Source organism: Salvia splendens, chromosome 14 (genome assembly GCF_004379255.2).
Source record: "Salvia splendens isolate huo1 chromosome 14, SspV2, whole genome shotgun sequence".
NCBI classification, from domain to species: Eukaryota; Viridiplantae; Streptophyta; class Magnoliopsida; order Lamiales; family Lamiaceae; genus Salvia; species Salvia splendens.
In genome coordinates this window covers 6,006,069-6,023,302 of record NC_056045.1, presented here as the reverse complement: position 1 = coordinate 6,023,302, position 17,234 = coordinate 6,006,069, and the positions used below count along the sequence as shown (strand labels likewise).

Below are 17,234 nucleotides of genomic sequence, written 5' to 3'. Positions count from 1 at the left end.
TAAGTTTGCTCTTTACTCGTTAAATGTGTTTACAATGCGTGAATGCTCCATTTCACGCATTGCGCAAATAAAATAAATCTCCGAACTTCAATGTATTTCAAAGTTCAAGATATTACCTTTACATAAACAAAACCAAAACTAATAAAACTACTAAAAATGAGTTGATTAAGAATCCCATCATTAAATTATTCCATTTTATTTAGTTCAGCCTAGACGAATCAACTTAAAGACCAAAATAGCTGACAATAGAATGAATCTCGTCAAAACTCCAATTAAACTCATCAAGAACTTAAGCAAAAGAATATCTATACTCCAATAACTTACAAATCATTCAAGAAAAAAGTCATAGAAGAAGAAAACCTATCACAAGTGGAGAAACAAACAATAGTTCTAAAAATTAACAAAAAACAAGATTTTTCTACACAACCCATTCATTTTGTATACATCAGCTTGTTCAACATAACAACCTATATTTCCTAAATTAGAATCTAATATACTCTACACAACCCACCACCTAGTTTTCTTCAGTAGCAAAGCATTGCAGCTTGTGGTTGTGGCCTCCACAGCTTCACTACTCCACACGGAAAATATTCTGGGAGACGAATAAAATTGAGCAAAAAATATAGATGGAAGCTTTAGAAGTGTACGGCTCTAGAACGAGAGAGGGGGTTTAAACCTAATATTTTGAGTTAAAAATTCCTCAAAATTGCCTTGTCTGCAAAATCTGGCAATTATGAATCGACCATCTCATCTTGTATCTCGTTGGGAGCTATAAGTCCAGGTATCGAGAGCATGCGTTGTCGTTCTCTCTCTCTTTGGGCAGCAGCTTCCTCAGCATAAAGATCTTTGTTATCCTGCAACATCAAGAGTAAAAGACGGTTCTAGGATTACAGTATTTACCAGATATTACTCTCAAGTTTGAAGCAGCATTGATTATTCTATACTTCTATAATTTTAGTTATTTGATTCAGAAATCAGATCAATAAATCTGGGTAATCCTAATAATGTTCATCATCCACCACATAAATATCAAATTGACAATTAAGAATCCAGAAAATGAAATAGATATGAGCCAAGAGAAACACAATGCAAGTCGAAACCAACTCTACTCCAAGGAACACTAGAGTAAACCACACCCCAGATCCCCAACAGAACATGAAGTGTGACAAGAAGCATGATAGGGGATACCATTGTGACACAAATGTGTGTGCAAACACATGTTATTAACTTAGAGCAACACTTTACCTGAGCTGAAAATTCTTTAGATTGCACAAGGAAGTCTCTTATATGGTTTTTGAACGAGGCCAAATCTGCTCTAGACTCAAAAAGCCCTTTCACAAATTGTGTCACCTGAAAGAGCCAAACAAAGTATTACAGTGCATATGTCAAGGGCAACCATACAATACAACAGTTTGTAAATACAATAGTACCTCAGCAGCTGTCATGTTGGGGAAGGATGTACTCAAAAGTTTAATTGTGTATTCCTGAATGAACATGCCATTGTTTGGATATGAATATGGAACAGTGGCAACATCCCACAGAGGCTCAGTCAACCTACCAGATTCAACCTGTGAATGTTAAATGACATCAGGTTTTACTGTAAGAATGTCAACAGAGAAACAGGGGGTAGGGGGAATAAATGACCAGGAAGTGACATTACCAGGCAGAATAGGTGCTGCAACACCAAGACATGCAACTTAAAACCTGGCTTATGAAATGTATCCGTCAAAACAGCAAATATTTCTTGTTCGATTGTCAAAAAGTAAGTCCTGTAGAACTGATTACAGAACTCGGAAGACTGCCAATCCAACCATGTAAACAGTAAGCACTTAAAATATTAATTACTGATTACCTCAATAGTGAAACAGAAGAAAGAAAAGGAGCACCTGAAAATTTTTTAGCATCTCTAATAGAAGGTTGAGTCCAGTTTCAGCAATGTTACGCTCAGTGTGACGGAAAGCCCAAATGATTGAATCCATCACAAGCTTCAGCTGCTGCATATCCCAAAAACATTAGTATACTTTTATGTGCGTAAAGAAGGCAGCATACATCACTCAATAAAACCCAAACCCCTTTAGCGGAATGTGCAATACAAGTTGCAGCAGACTGGAGGTGTCTTTATGAGCAAATCAAGCACCAAAATTATACACACCTCACTGGACAGACGAATCAAAGCAGGAAAACAGTGCGTAGCAATTGCTCGAAGAAGTGAAAAGAACTTCAGCCGATGCTCTGGATAGTCTTCAAAATTCTTTGTTATCATCTGCAATAAAAAAAATAGGGTGAGCCGATATTCAGAACAATACACTTTCTGCACACTTAAACTAAGAGCTGTGAGATAGACACAAAAAATCACAAATAAAAATAAAAACCATGAGTAGATTGTAGATACACCAACCTCTAGAGTGCACTGGAAAACAGCTTCGAAAATCTTAGGAACGTCTTCAAACATTGCCCCCTTATACCTAAGAGAGAAAAAAGGAGTTGACATTATAGGAAAAACAACAAAAGCAATAGTAAATCACCAATAAATTGCTGCAGTTAAATATCCAAGAACTTCATAATATCAGTCCACCCATGAGGAATAGCACACAGGAAAAACAAAATTACAAAACATATGAAGGCATACTTATTTATTATGGTGGCAAAAAGAGAAAGAACTTCCGACTCCCTTGCATCGGGCAAGTTTCGGGCATAATCACCAAGCACAGGATCCATCATTGGGGGCACAAACTGTTTTCCAATATGTGGTTGATCTTCAGCTTTGTCAAGAAATGTCTCGATAAGCTTTAGGGTTTCCCTCTTCACAGAGCTGTTGAAAATAAATGAATCAAATATTAACATTTGGATTATTAAGAATCAAATGGATTCAAAATCTCGAACGTACCGCAGAAGTTTCACAATAGATGTTCTGGAAGCGTAAGGCCCTCCTTGGGCAATACTGGTCGATATAAGCTCACTGTACATTCTGTGGCAGACAAGAAAATGTCGTAGTGAGAAAAGGTGCAATTGATGGGCATGTGCTCAGAAGAAGGCATAATGTGTTATTCTGAAAACACAAAACCCAACTGACCTGTACACATTGAGCATGTCCAAGAAGATTAGAGTGATCTGTGTCAGGAAATATGTTCCAAGGGAGCTTGCAGCACAGGTATTTGTCTGTCAGAAAAACAATGCAAGGAGTTATAGAACATGAAAAAATATGAAGTAAATGATGCAAATACATGAGATAATCAAAACATGTAATTTCAAATATGCACCAAAACCTTTGAGAAAGGGCACCTAGGAATTTTGTTCAAAACCTTGTTCTCATATTCAAAATGGTAAACTCCAATAGAACTTCAAGATAGTAAGAAGTAAAAGCTCGATGAATTGTGAAGATCGAGTTGGAAATAAGCTCAAAAATCAAACCTGTAATATATTAAGCACTGCTCTTATAACATCTGGGTCTTTCAAGAAATCCACATTCTGGTGTGCTTGGCCAATGATTTCAGTCCATTTCTGCAACGGAATGTGTTAACTACATCTTATGCCACACAAGCACTAAAATAGGTACCAAGAAGGATGATGAAAGAAGCATCTAACTGGTTCAACAACCACAACAGGCTTTCATCCTCAAACAAAAGTGAAGCTTACCTGGTTAGGAAGCTCCATCAACCTCTGTAAATATTCAGTCCTCTTGTCAGGATCAGGTTCTGCTTGAATCATATTGCCAACCTAAAGAAAATTTATGTAACGTCAGTCACGAATTCTCGATTGAGCGTGTGGTAGTCAGTGCTAAGGAGGGTATTGGGTACATAGTTTGACTCACAGATTCATAAAATGAATGGATCTGATGGGGTTCAAGATCTGCAATGGTCGCTGGAAGAGTAGTTAAAAGTTCTGAAACAAATGGTTCATTCTCTCCAACCTGCACAGAATGATAAGGAAAACAGAGTTACTCACCTGTAAAGCAATCACCACCTAAGCATGTTAGTAACTAAGTATATGTATTCTCAAAGAACCTAACCTGTACAAGGACAAATTTACGCTTGCACTTCTGAACAATTTTCAAGAATGTGTCACATGCCATGTCCTACAAATTACCAGACAGATGTAAGAGAATTAGTAGGCATTAAGAAACAAAAAGAGAACGAAAATTTGTACGCAACAAATCGAGACCATTATTGGATAATGAGAAAATATAGGGACGCGCGAACACCTAAACCATACTACTAAAAATATGCAATGATGTAATTAACCTGAACTCCAGGATGAGTTTCGTGCATGAACTCAAACAATTTGTTCACAACAGTTTTCAAAAACTTCCAGTGGGCCCTTAAAAATCTAGGGTACTGCCCAACCACATACCTGCAAACCAGGCAATCAGAAAAATTATAGGATATACAAAAAAGCTTCACGTTATTTCCCAATCCTTTCCACATTCCACAGTGACAAGTAAATGTAAAGTCAGAGTGATTACAAGAAATTATGAAATAATTAATTAAAAATGGGGTTAATCCTCACATGATATTACTAGCAATGACAGCTTTGTTGTCCTTCCCCTTGGTGATTTCACAGAGATTCAATAAATCACGAATGACCATCACCAAAAATCTATTCTCCTGCCCAAAATCAACGATGTTGCATAAGTATTTGAAGTAGAGATTAGATCTCAAAATTCCTAATAAAACATCTAAAACCACTGTGATAACAGAAAGAAAAGGTTAAGTGGAAAAAATATCAAACATTAGTTGAAGAAACAGAAGGGAGAAAACTAACTAATTGAACAATTGGGATTTGGAGTACAATATATTCAAGCGGATGAACACAGGCAGAAACAAATGTGCAATACTTACGAGAACATAATTAACAATTAGAAAAATAGGGAATATCGCATAAGGCAGGGCCACAGATAGTGAACATTGAAATTAAATATCCCTACCTGCTCTTCTCCCATCGACCCTGAAATAGATCCAATAGCCCAACACAAGGTATTGAGATTGTTCCAGGTCCAATCCTCTCCATTTAGTTGTTTACTCAGTTTCCTGAGCATCTGACACATCAGGCATAAAATTTGTTGATTATTTGGATAATCTAGAAATCATGAAAACCTAGAACCATCATCAAAATATTCAAACAAAAATAGAGAAACTTTTTTTAACAAGTAGCATACAAGCAAGCAAGAACAACTTCCTAAAGACACAGTAGCTGGAGATTTTATTGCACTCTCAGACCATAAAAGATTCATATATAATCCTTCGCACAGAAACTAAAGAACCCCTTCAAATATCAAATACAGAAGCATAGAGCAGCGGAGATAATATTTACCTGTTTTTCAGTATCCTCGTGATCAAGGTTTGCCAAATAGATCAATGTTTCCCTCATTATCTGCAAATTAATTCATGAATGTCATCAATAATTCCAAAAATATCCAATATTTACAACGTTTTGATCAATATAGAGAACCTTATACTGAACAAGCACATCATTATCTTTCATGGTTTCACGGACTATATTCCCATTTTCATCCTCAACAATGAGGACTTCTTCAGGCTTTGCCATGCGGCATATCATTAGTTGCCTTAACTTCGACATTGGGGCAGCATATAGTTGTCGTCTCTGCATGAGTTGGGAGCCTAGTCCTTCACCCATACCCGAAAGCACAGGCATCTGCTAAAGTAATACAAAGATTAGGCCCAACCGCCCAACATAAGAAATTAATCAGAGCTAGAACAGGAGGGTCAACTAACAATCTACTGCCTCACACCAGACAACGTTACTCTAATTTTGCAATGTGCACATCAAGTGACGACAATTTTCAGATCATGATGTGTTCACCTAGAGTGAATTGCAGTAAGGGCAAACAGATTTCAAACCACAATCTCAAACTAATCCACCTGAATGGAAATTTAGAAGAATGCATTTTTGCGATAAGGGATTGCATGCAAAACTCAAGTACAGTATAAGGAATTAAACTCTAACAATACATGGAAACCCACCATGTTTCCAGCAGTATTGTCCAAGTTATGGTGCGCTTCAAACAGCTCCAAAACTAAGGAGTTCCAATAGTCCAAGCAAACCTGCATTGCGATATAATTGGTTGATGGAATATATTGGAGAAAAGAGTACAAACCATAGGGAAACGAATAAATAGACCTTAAAAACTTCAGTATCATCGGCATAAGATATGTTAATGAGATACTCAAGACCAACAAGCAGAAGATTTATGTTCTCTTGTGAAGATTCGAGGACTCTTATGTGAGCCTGCACCAAGGGTACAAATCAACCATCAATCATAAAATAAACAATCCAGGAACTTGAATAGTTGATAATTCTAAACCAGGACACTCTGTGTATGTTTGTATGTAGAGGGGTAGTCAAATGACATCCGCTGCATGAATTTAATTTAGTTTCCTAGTGCTTCTGTCAACCGGGGAAAGCAAGTTATATTTAATCTTACATAAGATGCATAAGACACAACATCTACATCAATAAGATCTAGATTAGAAATTTAGAAAAATGCAAACGTTACACCTATAAATCTATAATGGCTAAGCTTACAACTACAAAATTGAGTTTACACCAGAAAATAGGTCGGGAAATGCTTTTATATTAGATCATTAATTCACAAATATATTGCTGTGAATACATGCATACTTTATGTATATATCTACATATTTCCTCATTCCATCATAGTACTAAATTTAAGGTTAGCTTTCCTACTGTTGGGTATATCTCCTAACCCCATTAAAGATGTCCATTTCATAATAAGAAATATGAATCACCTTGTAGAATGATGTAAAAAACAACGCCAAGTTTTGAATAAATGCCTGGAAAAACCATATCAGTACGTCAGTAGTTACCCCCAAGAAAAACAGTAAATAATTTATGAATTTATAGTATAAATCTGAAAAGAGAACCTGCTCCTCACTAGTGCCATTTGCATAAGCCTCTACGAAATTTGTATTAGATGGAAGGATGTTCTGATAAGCAACAGTGTATACAAAGAATCAGCAGGCAGTCTAGCTTAGACCTAGCACAGACATAACTGAAAGAAGCAAAGATCATATAGCAACTGAGAGATAATTTACAGCACCTGTAATTGCACCATGAATATAGCATACATTTTGACATATTCCGCATTATAAAAATCCCCAAAACTAAGAGCAGCAACCTGTACAAAATAAAACATGCGACAGCCAGCCCAAAAAATTAGCCAAAGAACATATTAGAAACATGAAAGTGGTTGCAGAACACAGACCTCTGTCAGACACTGTAGAGTAAGATTGCGATAAGCGGGCACATGGAAGAAATTTAGCAGTCTTTCAAGCTGCCAAACAGAAGCATTAAATACTACTTTAGAAACAAGTGCATCTTCTTACTACAAATTTTAAACAAAGTGGGTACAGTATAGTATCAGTTCCCATGTACAACAAGACACAATAAAAAATAGTGAAAGTACAAACCAGTGGTGATTCAAATATATATCCTAGAGGAATCCAGGAAAGGAAAGCATGCAGTGTAGCCAGGGTAGCCCTGAGAAGCTCAGTCCTTTGAGATGCCGACAATACATACAAACATAGTTCGTGAATAAGCTGGAACTCGCTGCAGATAGAAAACAATCCTTAATATCTTTGCAAATGAAAAGAGGAATAGTAGCCCATGTGAAAATTCAGAGGGACATAATTTATGATTGTGAGGCAATAGAAATAACGAGGATATGTTACTTCCAAAAATCATGAGTTATAGCTCCATTTAGATTGCAATCTAGACTGACAACAGCAATTATAAATATAGAACAGGCTAATAAAGAGACACATACAAATGGAAGTGACACTAACATAATGTATAATATGTATTACAAATTTACCTGTTCAACGATTGTTTCAACTCTTTAATCTTTTGCTGGGTCATCTCACCCCTTGAGAAGTCAAACACCTCTTCACTAAGAAGCTAATAACAAAATATTTAAGTGAATAACATGTAGATACAATTTTTATGAGTAAATAAATGTAAAGAGAATTTACTTTCAGAATTGCCATGCAATTCTCACAGATAGTTTCGCTTGTTTTTGCTGCTGCAACCAGATCAGGGATAAAGTTTCTCCACCGGGCAGGCCACTCGTGCTTCAATATCTAAATGTACAGAAATAATTGTCAAATTCCATTAGGAATGTAATTCAATGAAATAGGATTCATGGACAACCAGTACTATGCTTATGAATCACCATCACTTGGTACAATGTAAAAATTACCTGGACCAATATAATGTTCAACTTATTAACGTAAAGCCTCTCACGCCGGAAAGAGATCTCATCACTAGAAAGCTGGTACATCCAATGACATGGGAAAAAAAGTAATAATATCAATAGAAAAAAGGCAAAGGAAGTTAACAGAAAAATAATTTTGGGAAAGCAGAGATTTAAGCACCTTCACTATAACTTCAGAAATATAGTTCTTCATGCCGTCCCGTTGTTCAACAGGCAATGCATTCCATCTATATTTAATAACACCTTCTAGAACCTGTATGAGGGAACTCAGTAACAGTACTTTTCATCAGTATCTCCAAACAACAACAGAGAAGAAGAGAGCCAACAATAAGCAAGTGGTAAAAAAATGAAAGAACAGAGAAACAACATTTATCAAGATTATATTCACAGACCTGTAAAGCAAAAAACTTGGTATTCAAACTCTGTGTACTTGATAGTATGTGAACCACTTGAAGCCACATATCTGGATTAGTTTGCAAATCTCGTAGGATGTGATCTGCAGCTGTCCTCTGTCAGAAAAAAAATGGAGAAATTTTGAAAGGGTAAGTTCCAATCCTACAATGGTGAGATAAATATATAATGTTCCTGATGAGTATGTAATAACCATACGATAAGGAACTGAACTTATAGAGTGAAAATAACAGATATAATGCATTTTTTTCTATCTAGGGTATACGGCCTGTTTCTTAATGACTAGTGACCCTAAGTAATCTAAAGAAGAAGCCTCTGCAAAAAGGCATAGCAACATCAACTTGAATCATAATGAAGTATATGCCAAAACCACAAGAACATCAATTCCCATCAGAACTACACACCTAACATTTTCATTGCAGTAAAGCATTGCCATTATATTTTCCAGTATAGGGGGACAGGTAAAAATATAAGAAAACAAATAATAAAATTTAATGCTACATCTATTAATTATACACGAGTCAAGTAAGTTGTCAAAATTTTCCCCAGCTCATTTCCTATAATGAAATGTGAGCCACCGAGTTCACTAATTGTCCCCTTTACACAGCTGATCACATACTTCAATTGAATCTGCAACACCCAAAAAAGTAAAAGGAATCGCCCACTGCCAACAAAGGTCCAAAAATCACATTCTGGAGTACTCGTGATCCAGGCAGAACTTTCAAAAGCCACATAAGAAATACAAAAGCAATCCCTCCAGCTTATGCCTTACCTAACACGGTGCACTTTAGACACACTAGACAAGTGTTTTCCCGAAAACATAGCACAATGCCACTGTTTCTAATGACGATTAGCATTGATTAACAACCAATTTCGAGCAATTCAAAACACCAATAGTAGAGTAGAAAAAAGTAAAGCCCTTGAGACGTTTAAGGCATTACAAAAATACAAATCATCCGGGGCTCAGGAGAGTGGACACATTCCATGTAATAATTTGCATGTCAAAGTTCTTAAAAATCAATTCAATGGTTCATTGTTCCTAAAAATCCATAAAATCACCCAATTACACAAAGTCAGCTCAGTTTAATGGCTACTGTATCCCAATGCGCACAAACACTCAACTACTCATACAAGCAGCAAAGGGGGTAATGGTTCAGACCTGCTCCTTGGATCCGGTCCCATAGAAAGCGGCGACGGTGGCGTCGAGCAGGGCGACATCCATCGGCTGACTTAAATCACGCAGCTTCTCCGTGTCCATATCGGAGATCAGCAGTGACCTTAATTAAACCCTAACCCCTCACAAAAACAGTATCCTCACTTGCACAAAAACCCTAGCGCGCACGACTGTAGGATAACGGGAGCACGGCAAACCCTAGTATCAGTAGTCGGAGAGCTCGGGAGAGGATGGGTATATATATATATATAGAGAGAGAGAGAGAGAGAGAGAGTGTGTAGATTCAGAATGGGGAAAGACAGCTTGAATTTGAAGCAGAATGCGTTTTAGAGTGAGATAGACTTCGAAAGAGCCTTCTTCCCTCCCGTTTTATATATGTGGCGATCAAGTGTTGAGTTACATTTTTGGCTTCTGTATTTTTACTTCGCCTGTTTATTGGGTCGGTTTATCCGGGTTCGGGTCTGGGTTGTTCTAGAATTTTAGCTCTTGATTCAATTTCTAATTTCTTAATAACTTACTTAATTATAATCATGTGCATCCATCTTCGACGGAAACTTGAACAAGATCGATATTATGTTAAGGGAATTATGTGTATTTTATTAGAATAATTGTTTTTATTATTTGCCCTATGTTTTAATAGTTGTTCCCTTCATTATTAAAAATGGTACGAAACACTAATTATAATATAATTATGAGATATCATGCGCAGTATATGTGATGGACATATGAATATTTTGAAGAGTATTCGTATACTTTGTTATTTAACTTTATATATTGTACATCACTATTAGACTATTAGTATAATAATTAAACATTAGGTTATATTTTTATTTTGATTGTTTAGACGTTGTTTAGAGCTTGCGTACGCTTGCGAATAGTGTTGTGTAAACTATATAAATGAAGGTAAAAATAGTTCAACTGGTCACATAGCGTTTTTGCATTATAGGCTAATAATGTTTATGTCACTAAAGGATTTTTAGGCAAATAATTATTCACAATATATATATGAGAGGGAGTTAGGGACAATTTATTGATTAATAGTTGTAGTGTCTAGCTCATGTTACTTAACCTTGGGATGCAATAGCATTAGTGTCATATGATAACAATAATAAAAGGAGTCTTATATATGCTTTTTTTATTTATTACTGATTGGCAAGGTCTAAACTATTATTGTTTCTTATATTTTCTATAAAGCATGAAGCATGTGTAATCATTTATACTATACTTTTAACTTGTCAATGGATTAATTAAGTTTCATGTTATCATAAAATTTATGGGTAGTAATAAGTAATGTTTCAAGGTGTTAGTAGTGTAATTAAATTAAATTGTGTCATGACCAAAGTCAGGTTAATAATATCTACAAAAGACTATTCGAAAAAGGATTATCTCTTGTTAACATGGCCAATTGCTATTATTACAACCAAATAAATAAAGTTCTCAAATTAGCCACAACTCTTGGTATATGTATTAATTAGGGACGGTTAATATCACGCGCTTAGGGTACTTTTCCATTTTTTCGTAATATTTAAATTTAAATATTAAATCGCGATCTCAGCCGTACTGTGTTAATTTGCCACGACAAATTTTATGGCCACAGATCAAGTCTTAGAGCATCCACTACGCTGTCCCCCCACCGTCCCTTAAACTACTATTTGAGGGTCACACTATACTTTTTTTACTACATTCCTTAACTAAGGGACGGAACCTGCAACGCTCCGTCCCTTAACCATCCCTTAAATACTATTCATTCAATTTCATTTTTTATTTTATTTCCAACACAATTCAATTAAAATAAACACACTTCATTAAAAACACACAACATAAAAAAATTACAACTTAAAATTTTTTATAAAAAAGCACACAATTAAAATCATAAAAAAATTAAACGTTGCATAATTTAAAATACAAATTTAAAGAAAATAAAAAAACTACTCCGCAGGCGAATCATCCCCCGAAAGCGGTCGAGGTGGAGGGGGTCGGAAGGCCAAGTTGTGCTGCCATATGCACAATTCCGTTCCACCAGGCCGCGTATTGGGAGGGCGAGAAGCGGGAAGTGTCCGCCATTGTGGCGGTCATGTACACCGCCATAAGGGTGTCCGAGCCTCCCCCGAGCTCGATCCCGAGCCCGCCTGGCTTGATTCGCCTCTGCCCTTCCTCGCTCTAGCCGCCTTCGTCCCTTGCGGCCGACGGCGCCCACGGCTGGATCCCCCGTCATCGCCGGCCGTACCCGCAAACTCCTGCGGTGCACTCTCTTGTCCGCCGCTGCCCTCACCGGTGTCACCAGACGAGTATTGGCCACTCGCCGTGTGCTTCGTGCTCTTCGAGGTTGAACCCGAGCTGGAGCGGACACCGCCGGCCCATCGTCCCTCGTCCTTGACAGCCTGCCAAACATCAACAAATTTGAATTGTTTGTCGGTGTCCTGGTTGTAGACGCGCAAAGCCGCCCTCAGAATGTCGGCTCCCGTAGCGCCGCTTTGGTAGTGCGCCGCTTCAGTCGAGTAGATGCCGCATAATTTTTTGACCTGTCTGTCGACTCGGTCAAAGTGAGAGCAGAGCATTTTATATGTGCGCTTGCAGGAGCCTTTCGGCTTGATCTGGTAGTAGAGCTCGCAGACCTTTTCCCAGAAATACTTCCGGGGTTGTTGATTCCCGATGATGGGATCGTACGAGACGGTAACACAGGCGTTGTACACCGCCAGCGTTTCGAGGTTGATGTACGGATGCCGGCCTAGATCCTCTTCCTCTTCCTCTTCCACCTCCTCCTCCTCGCCCGCCCGGGGTTCCGCTCTGGAGCTTCCACCGCCTCGGCCTACTCCCGGCGTGGGATCAATGGGAAGATCCTCCCGAATCTGGGATAATCCCTGTGAATACCGCGGGGCGGAGGGACGAGCATATGCATCCACGTCAAAATTGGGTGGTTGGTACCCCCCCGGCGTCGCCGAACCCTGGGTGCCCGGCGTCGACGAACCGGAACCACCCAGTGTGTTGATCATGGTCTCCCAATCGCCGAACGTGTTGAGATCCCACCCGCCGGAGCCTCCACCGTCGGAGTTTCCGTCGCCGGACATATTGTGATGAGTTGTTAGATGAAAATTGGAGAGGAAATTGAGATGATTTAGGAAGAATAGATGTGTAGTTGTGTGTGAAATGAGGATGAATTAGGAGTATTTATAGAGTAAAAATTAATAAAAAAATAAAAAAAGAAAAACAGTAATAAATAAACGGCAATATTACCGTTCGAATTTTTTTTCTTATTTTTTTTTTAAAGATTTATTGGGTCAGCACGTGACGACGCCCACTTGCGGGCCGGCGAGTGGGCGTCACACACGACGCAGGGGCGCGCCACGTCGCCAGGGCGCGTGGCGAGACAACCCGTCGCTTGTCTCGCAGGCATGGGACGCGGGACGGTTCGGCGAGCTGCAGCGCGTCGCACGAGCGATCCGTCTCTCCGCGACGGATCGCGCGAATCCGGCGGGCCGCGTGGTGGATGCTCTTATGCGTTGTTTTAATTGTGTGAATATAATTAAATATTGGCGTTTTAATTAAGTTCAATCCTAATCGTAGGTGGGTACAATTATCCTCAATCAATTCACACAAACTTTTTGATATACTCCACATTAATATCAAGTTATTGCAAGTAAGATAAATAGCTAAAGGTTTCTATTATCAACCTTCACCTCAAAACTCATCATTCAGTCAAACATAACTTGATGAAAAACAACGAGATTCATAAACTGTTGACATTGTACACACCAATGAAACAAAGAAATTAAGAATCAGAAACAATAAATTGGAACAAGTCCCGACTATAGGTAGGTACAATTTTCGTAAATCAATCGACAAATAGTTTTTTCCTATATAACAATGATCAAATAAAAAATTACAAATTGAAACCAAATTGAGCACAAATAATTAGAAACACCACTACACATTTCCCCGATAAAGCTATGAGGCAAAATCAAATAATTTGTGTAAATCCCAAATTCTACAAATTCAAATCTTGATTCATTGTACGAATTCTAACCTATTTTGACAATAGAGCTCGGAAGTTGTATTTGAAAATTTTCACCATTTATTGAATTGTGTCAGTTCATGAATGTTTTCGTATTTAGAACTAAGTCAATGTTGTTCTTAGACGTGTCGATTTATTTAGTTAAAAAACATTATGTTTGATAGATTAAGTTTGAAATAGTACTACTACGAATTAATCTACTTTTATCATCAAACTACTGAAGTCATTAAATTTGACAAGCGAAAACAATTTAATCCAATTAGTAACTTAGACAGTAGACTAAAGTCCATTTCAACTCTCAATATCTTACTCCCTATTATTTTTTTTATTTTTAATAAAGATGTGATCAATATTTTTTATTTTTCACAAAGAATACGGTGTAAAATTTTACAGTTTAATTTATTTTGGTTTTAGTCTTATCTAAAACAAGACGTTTTTTAATCTTTATTTTTATATTGATTTTAATTTTAATCTTTATTTTTATATTGGTTTTAATTTAGATTTTAATCTGGGCACGTTATCAAACAAGACCCAAATTAAATAAAATAAACAAAACAGGTCAATAAATTGCGACTAGGTTCTACATTTAATTTGCATTAAAATATTTTCATTAACCTTGCATATGTAGGATTCATTTTGCTAGCTATGGAAAAACTGTCATAGTATATTACACAAGAAAATTTGAACCAAAAGAGCATCTCCAAACAGCCAAACTGGTCTCTTTTGCTCCCATAATGTAACACAAGAATATTCATATTCCTTGCAGGGTTAATATTAAAAAATCTAAAAATTCAGCGAAAATACATCGTACTGGAACAGGAGGCAACTTGTTCAAAAACATATTCTTACAACAAATATTCAGAAAATGAAGTGTCACATTGAATGCAGTTTAAAGAGAAAAGGATCAACATATCTGAGTACATATAGTTCATTCAGACATCTTATTAAATGAAAGGCAAGGTAGGACAAATAACTCACATCTCAAGCTCCGTTTTTGTGCTTGCTTTAAACAAGAGGGCTCAAGGCTTCTTGGGCTGCCATGTTTGGTATCGTGTCCAATCTCTTTGCCCAGGGTTGAGGGCATGTCCCTTAGAGTGATAGATGTATTCGTCTCCCTCTCCAGAAAAATTCTGTTTGTGTTCGACACCATATCTCGTTGGCTTCAATAAGAGCAACTGCACGGAATGCAATCCTAGGTTAGCAAGTGTATAAAAGATGTACTATAAATAAGTAGAGGGGGTTAAAGCTAACCTCATCTCCAGTATGATCAGTTATGTAATGAAGCCAGCCATGCCATTCTGGTGGGACTTGAGAGGCATTGTACCGGTCCTTGGAAGCATACTCAACCCACCTATGTCTCCCTATAATAGATTTTAATTACAAATATTCAGTCATCGGAATTTAAAATGTAAGGCTTTATTTTTGTAGCAGTTATAGGAAAGAATCTGAACAAAAAAAAAGGCAATGGAAAGGAACCATGTCTAGTAAGAAAAAGTTTCAGCACAAGAAAGCATTTGCCTATACAAAATACGTTTCACTGAATTAGTCTCTCATCTATCATTGTAGCTGGTAATCGTCCAGATATTGAAGGAATGTTTGTAATAGCTTCCTTGGTATTTTTCCTATCAGTTTATCCTCTCAAACAACAAGCTAAAATTAGTGTGATTAATTGTCAATTTTTCAAATTCTTCCCAATCACTCAAATCCATCCAAACATTCCCCAACATTTTAACTAAAAAGATATCACATCACTGTTTTTGTAATCATCAGTTCAGCAGCTTTATGGTGAATAGAATTACATTTACAACTAAAAAGCTACCACAAGGAAAATGAATGTTGTGCACTGAGACTGGTAGATGAAAATTATTTAGAAAGCTCAATGAGCCAATCAATGAAATGCCGCACTAACCATATTGAGTTTCTCCAAGTTTCTCATAGTACTTGTTGCCAAATTTGTCAACACCCACCACTGTTGCACCAATATTGTGAATCTTTGTTTGCCTGTATAAGTAACATGAAAAATGCAGTTTCACTTTAGCAAACACAGCAACACACTAACAGGTTAGAAGGTCACATAAAACATGATTCGGAAGGCGAGCAAGAGTAATCCAGTATTCATATCGTGAATCTCTGTTTGCCTATATAAGCGACATGAAAAACACAGTTTAATTTTAGCAAGCACAGTAGCAGACTAACAGGTGCACATCAAACAAGATTCGGAAGATGAGCAAGAGTAATAAAATATTTAGTAAATCAGTTTATTGACAACAACGGTGAGTTTCCAGTCCTATTCCAGGAGGAGGTTGTTTACAGGTAAAAATATTGATAAAATCAGAAACATTGCAAAACATAATGTTACGAGCCTGCTTGCTCAATATCAAGTAAGATTAAATAAAGAGAAGTTTGAATTAAAACAGATAAAGAAGAGAAGCTAAAGATCAGGTTACAAAATCATCCCAAGTGAGAATAAGGTTCTAAAACTAGTCTTAATATGCTTCATTAATCAAGTTTTTCAGAATGGCTTGCTGGTCGAATATGTTACAGAATAGTTCACTCCAATTTATCATAGTTGAGGAATATATTTACAATACATATCCAGAAAACAACATTCATATAGAGCTCCAAGGCCATCTTAGAACCTCATAAACTCGGAAAGACAAGTTCATCCATGTCGTTTTCTGTTAGAAATGCAATTTAGAATGCCATTGCCATGTTGAGAAACATCACATTCCACAGTTACTAAATGTGACTGCCATCAAAGGGAGCTGCCGGGTTCTACACTTCTACTTACATGAGATTTCCATCCAAAAGCGCACTCCTGCAAATAGAAAATAAAAATCAGAAACACCACCCCATCAACGTAAAATAAGGCCAAACATCTAGAATTCCATGAATAAGCATTGGGTTACAATTCAATATTTTTTTAAAAGAAAACATCAACGAGCTGAAAAACTGAAACATTAATCATTCACATTCCCCGTATCGACTGAATTGGTAAAGCTCGCCCGATTGAACCCTAATTACTAGATTAAAATCGAAAAAAGGAACCAAATTCATTTAACAGAAACATGCCCAATCAAATATAAGAATGCAACCAATTACGAAACATTACAATCTAAGAATGCATATCCGAAATTATTTAGTTCAACGCGAATCGTATAAAAACGGAACATAAAAAACAGATTTCAAGCGAATATAGATGCAACTGACAGGTATCCTTCTTCACGGATCTCCCTGAAGAAACCTCCGATTCCTTTTTCTTTAATCAATTTCATCGCGCCTCTCACCACCGCTGCCATTTCTAGCTGTCGCAGTTTCCTCTGCTTCCCTCTCCCTCTCTCCTCAATGAAACACTAGTGATTCAGACCACCGCCCAAATCAGCTGG

General features: G+C 37.2%; 2 protein-coding genes across 4 annotated transcripts; both read right to left on the bottom strand.

The window, feature by feature from the left end:
- Window positions 1-251: 251 nt before the first annotated feature.
- Window positions 252-10,203, bottom strand: LOC121765397 (protein EXPORTIN 1A-like). 3 transcript variants are annotated; one of them, XR_006042831.1, is made up of 33 exons: window positions 9,822-10,203; window positions 8,644-8,760; window positions 8,412-8,504; window positions 8,237-8,308; window positions 8,010-8,117; window positions 7,853-7,935; window positions 7,449-7,587; window positions 7,244-7,312; window positions 7,079-7,156; window positions 6,903-6,965; window positions 6,768-6,812; window positions 6,139-6,246; window positions 5,982-6,062; window positions 5,449-5,655; window positions 5,311-5,370; window positions 4,925-5,035; window positions 4,507-4,604; window positions 4,242-4,350; window positions 4,010-4,075; window positions 3,812-3,910; window positions 3,637-3,717; window positions 3,412-3,501; window positions 3,074-3,159; window positions 2,888-2,968; window positions 2,630-2,812; window positions 2,399-2,465; window positions 2,153-2,263; window positions 1,887-1,994; window positions 1,661-1,798; window positions 1,431-1,568; window positions 1,246-1,350; window positions 677-854; window positions 252-592 (listed from the first exon to the last, which is right to left on the bottom strand). XR_006042831.1 is itself a non-coding variant. In XM_042161536.1 (32 exons), exons 1-32 carry the CDS (start codon window positions 9,918-9,920, stop codon window positions 732-734), a joined length of 3,216 nt encoding a protein of 1,071 aa, XP_042017470.1. In that variant the 5' UTR covers window positions 9,921-10,203; the 3' UTR covers window positions 252-731. The 3 variants fall into 3 exon arrangements, 2 of the variants coding, with proteins under 2 accessions (XP_042017470.1, XP_042017471.1); XM_042161536.1 differs by having other exon boundaries at window positions 252-854; XM_042161537.1 differs by having other exon boundaries at window positions 252-854; window positions 5,449-5,652; window positions 9,822-10,202.
- Window positions 10,204-14,585: 4,382 nt separating this feature from the next.
- Window positions 14,586-17,219, bottom strand: LOC121763228 (probable NADH dehydrogenase [ubiquinone] 1 alpha subcomplex subunit 12). The gene is made up of 5 exons (XM_042159183.1): window positions 17,059-17,219; window positions 16,640-16,666; window positions 15,758-15,849; window positions 15,100-15,209; window positions 14,586-15,023 (listed from the first exon to the last, which is right to left on the bottom strand). The coding sequence occupies exons 1-5, from the start codon at window positions 17,145-17,147 to the stop codon at window positions 14,868-14,870; spliced, it is 474 nt and encodes a 157-aa protein (XP_042015117.1). The 5' UTR covers window positions 17,148-17,219; the 3' UTR covers window positions 14,586-14,867.
- Between the last annotated feature and the right edge of the window lie 15 nt (window positions 17,220-17,234).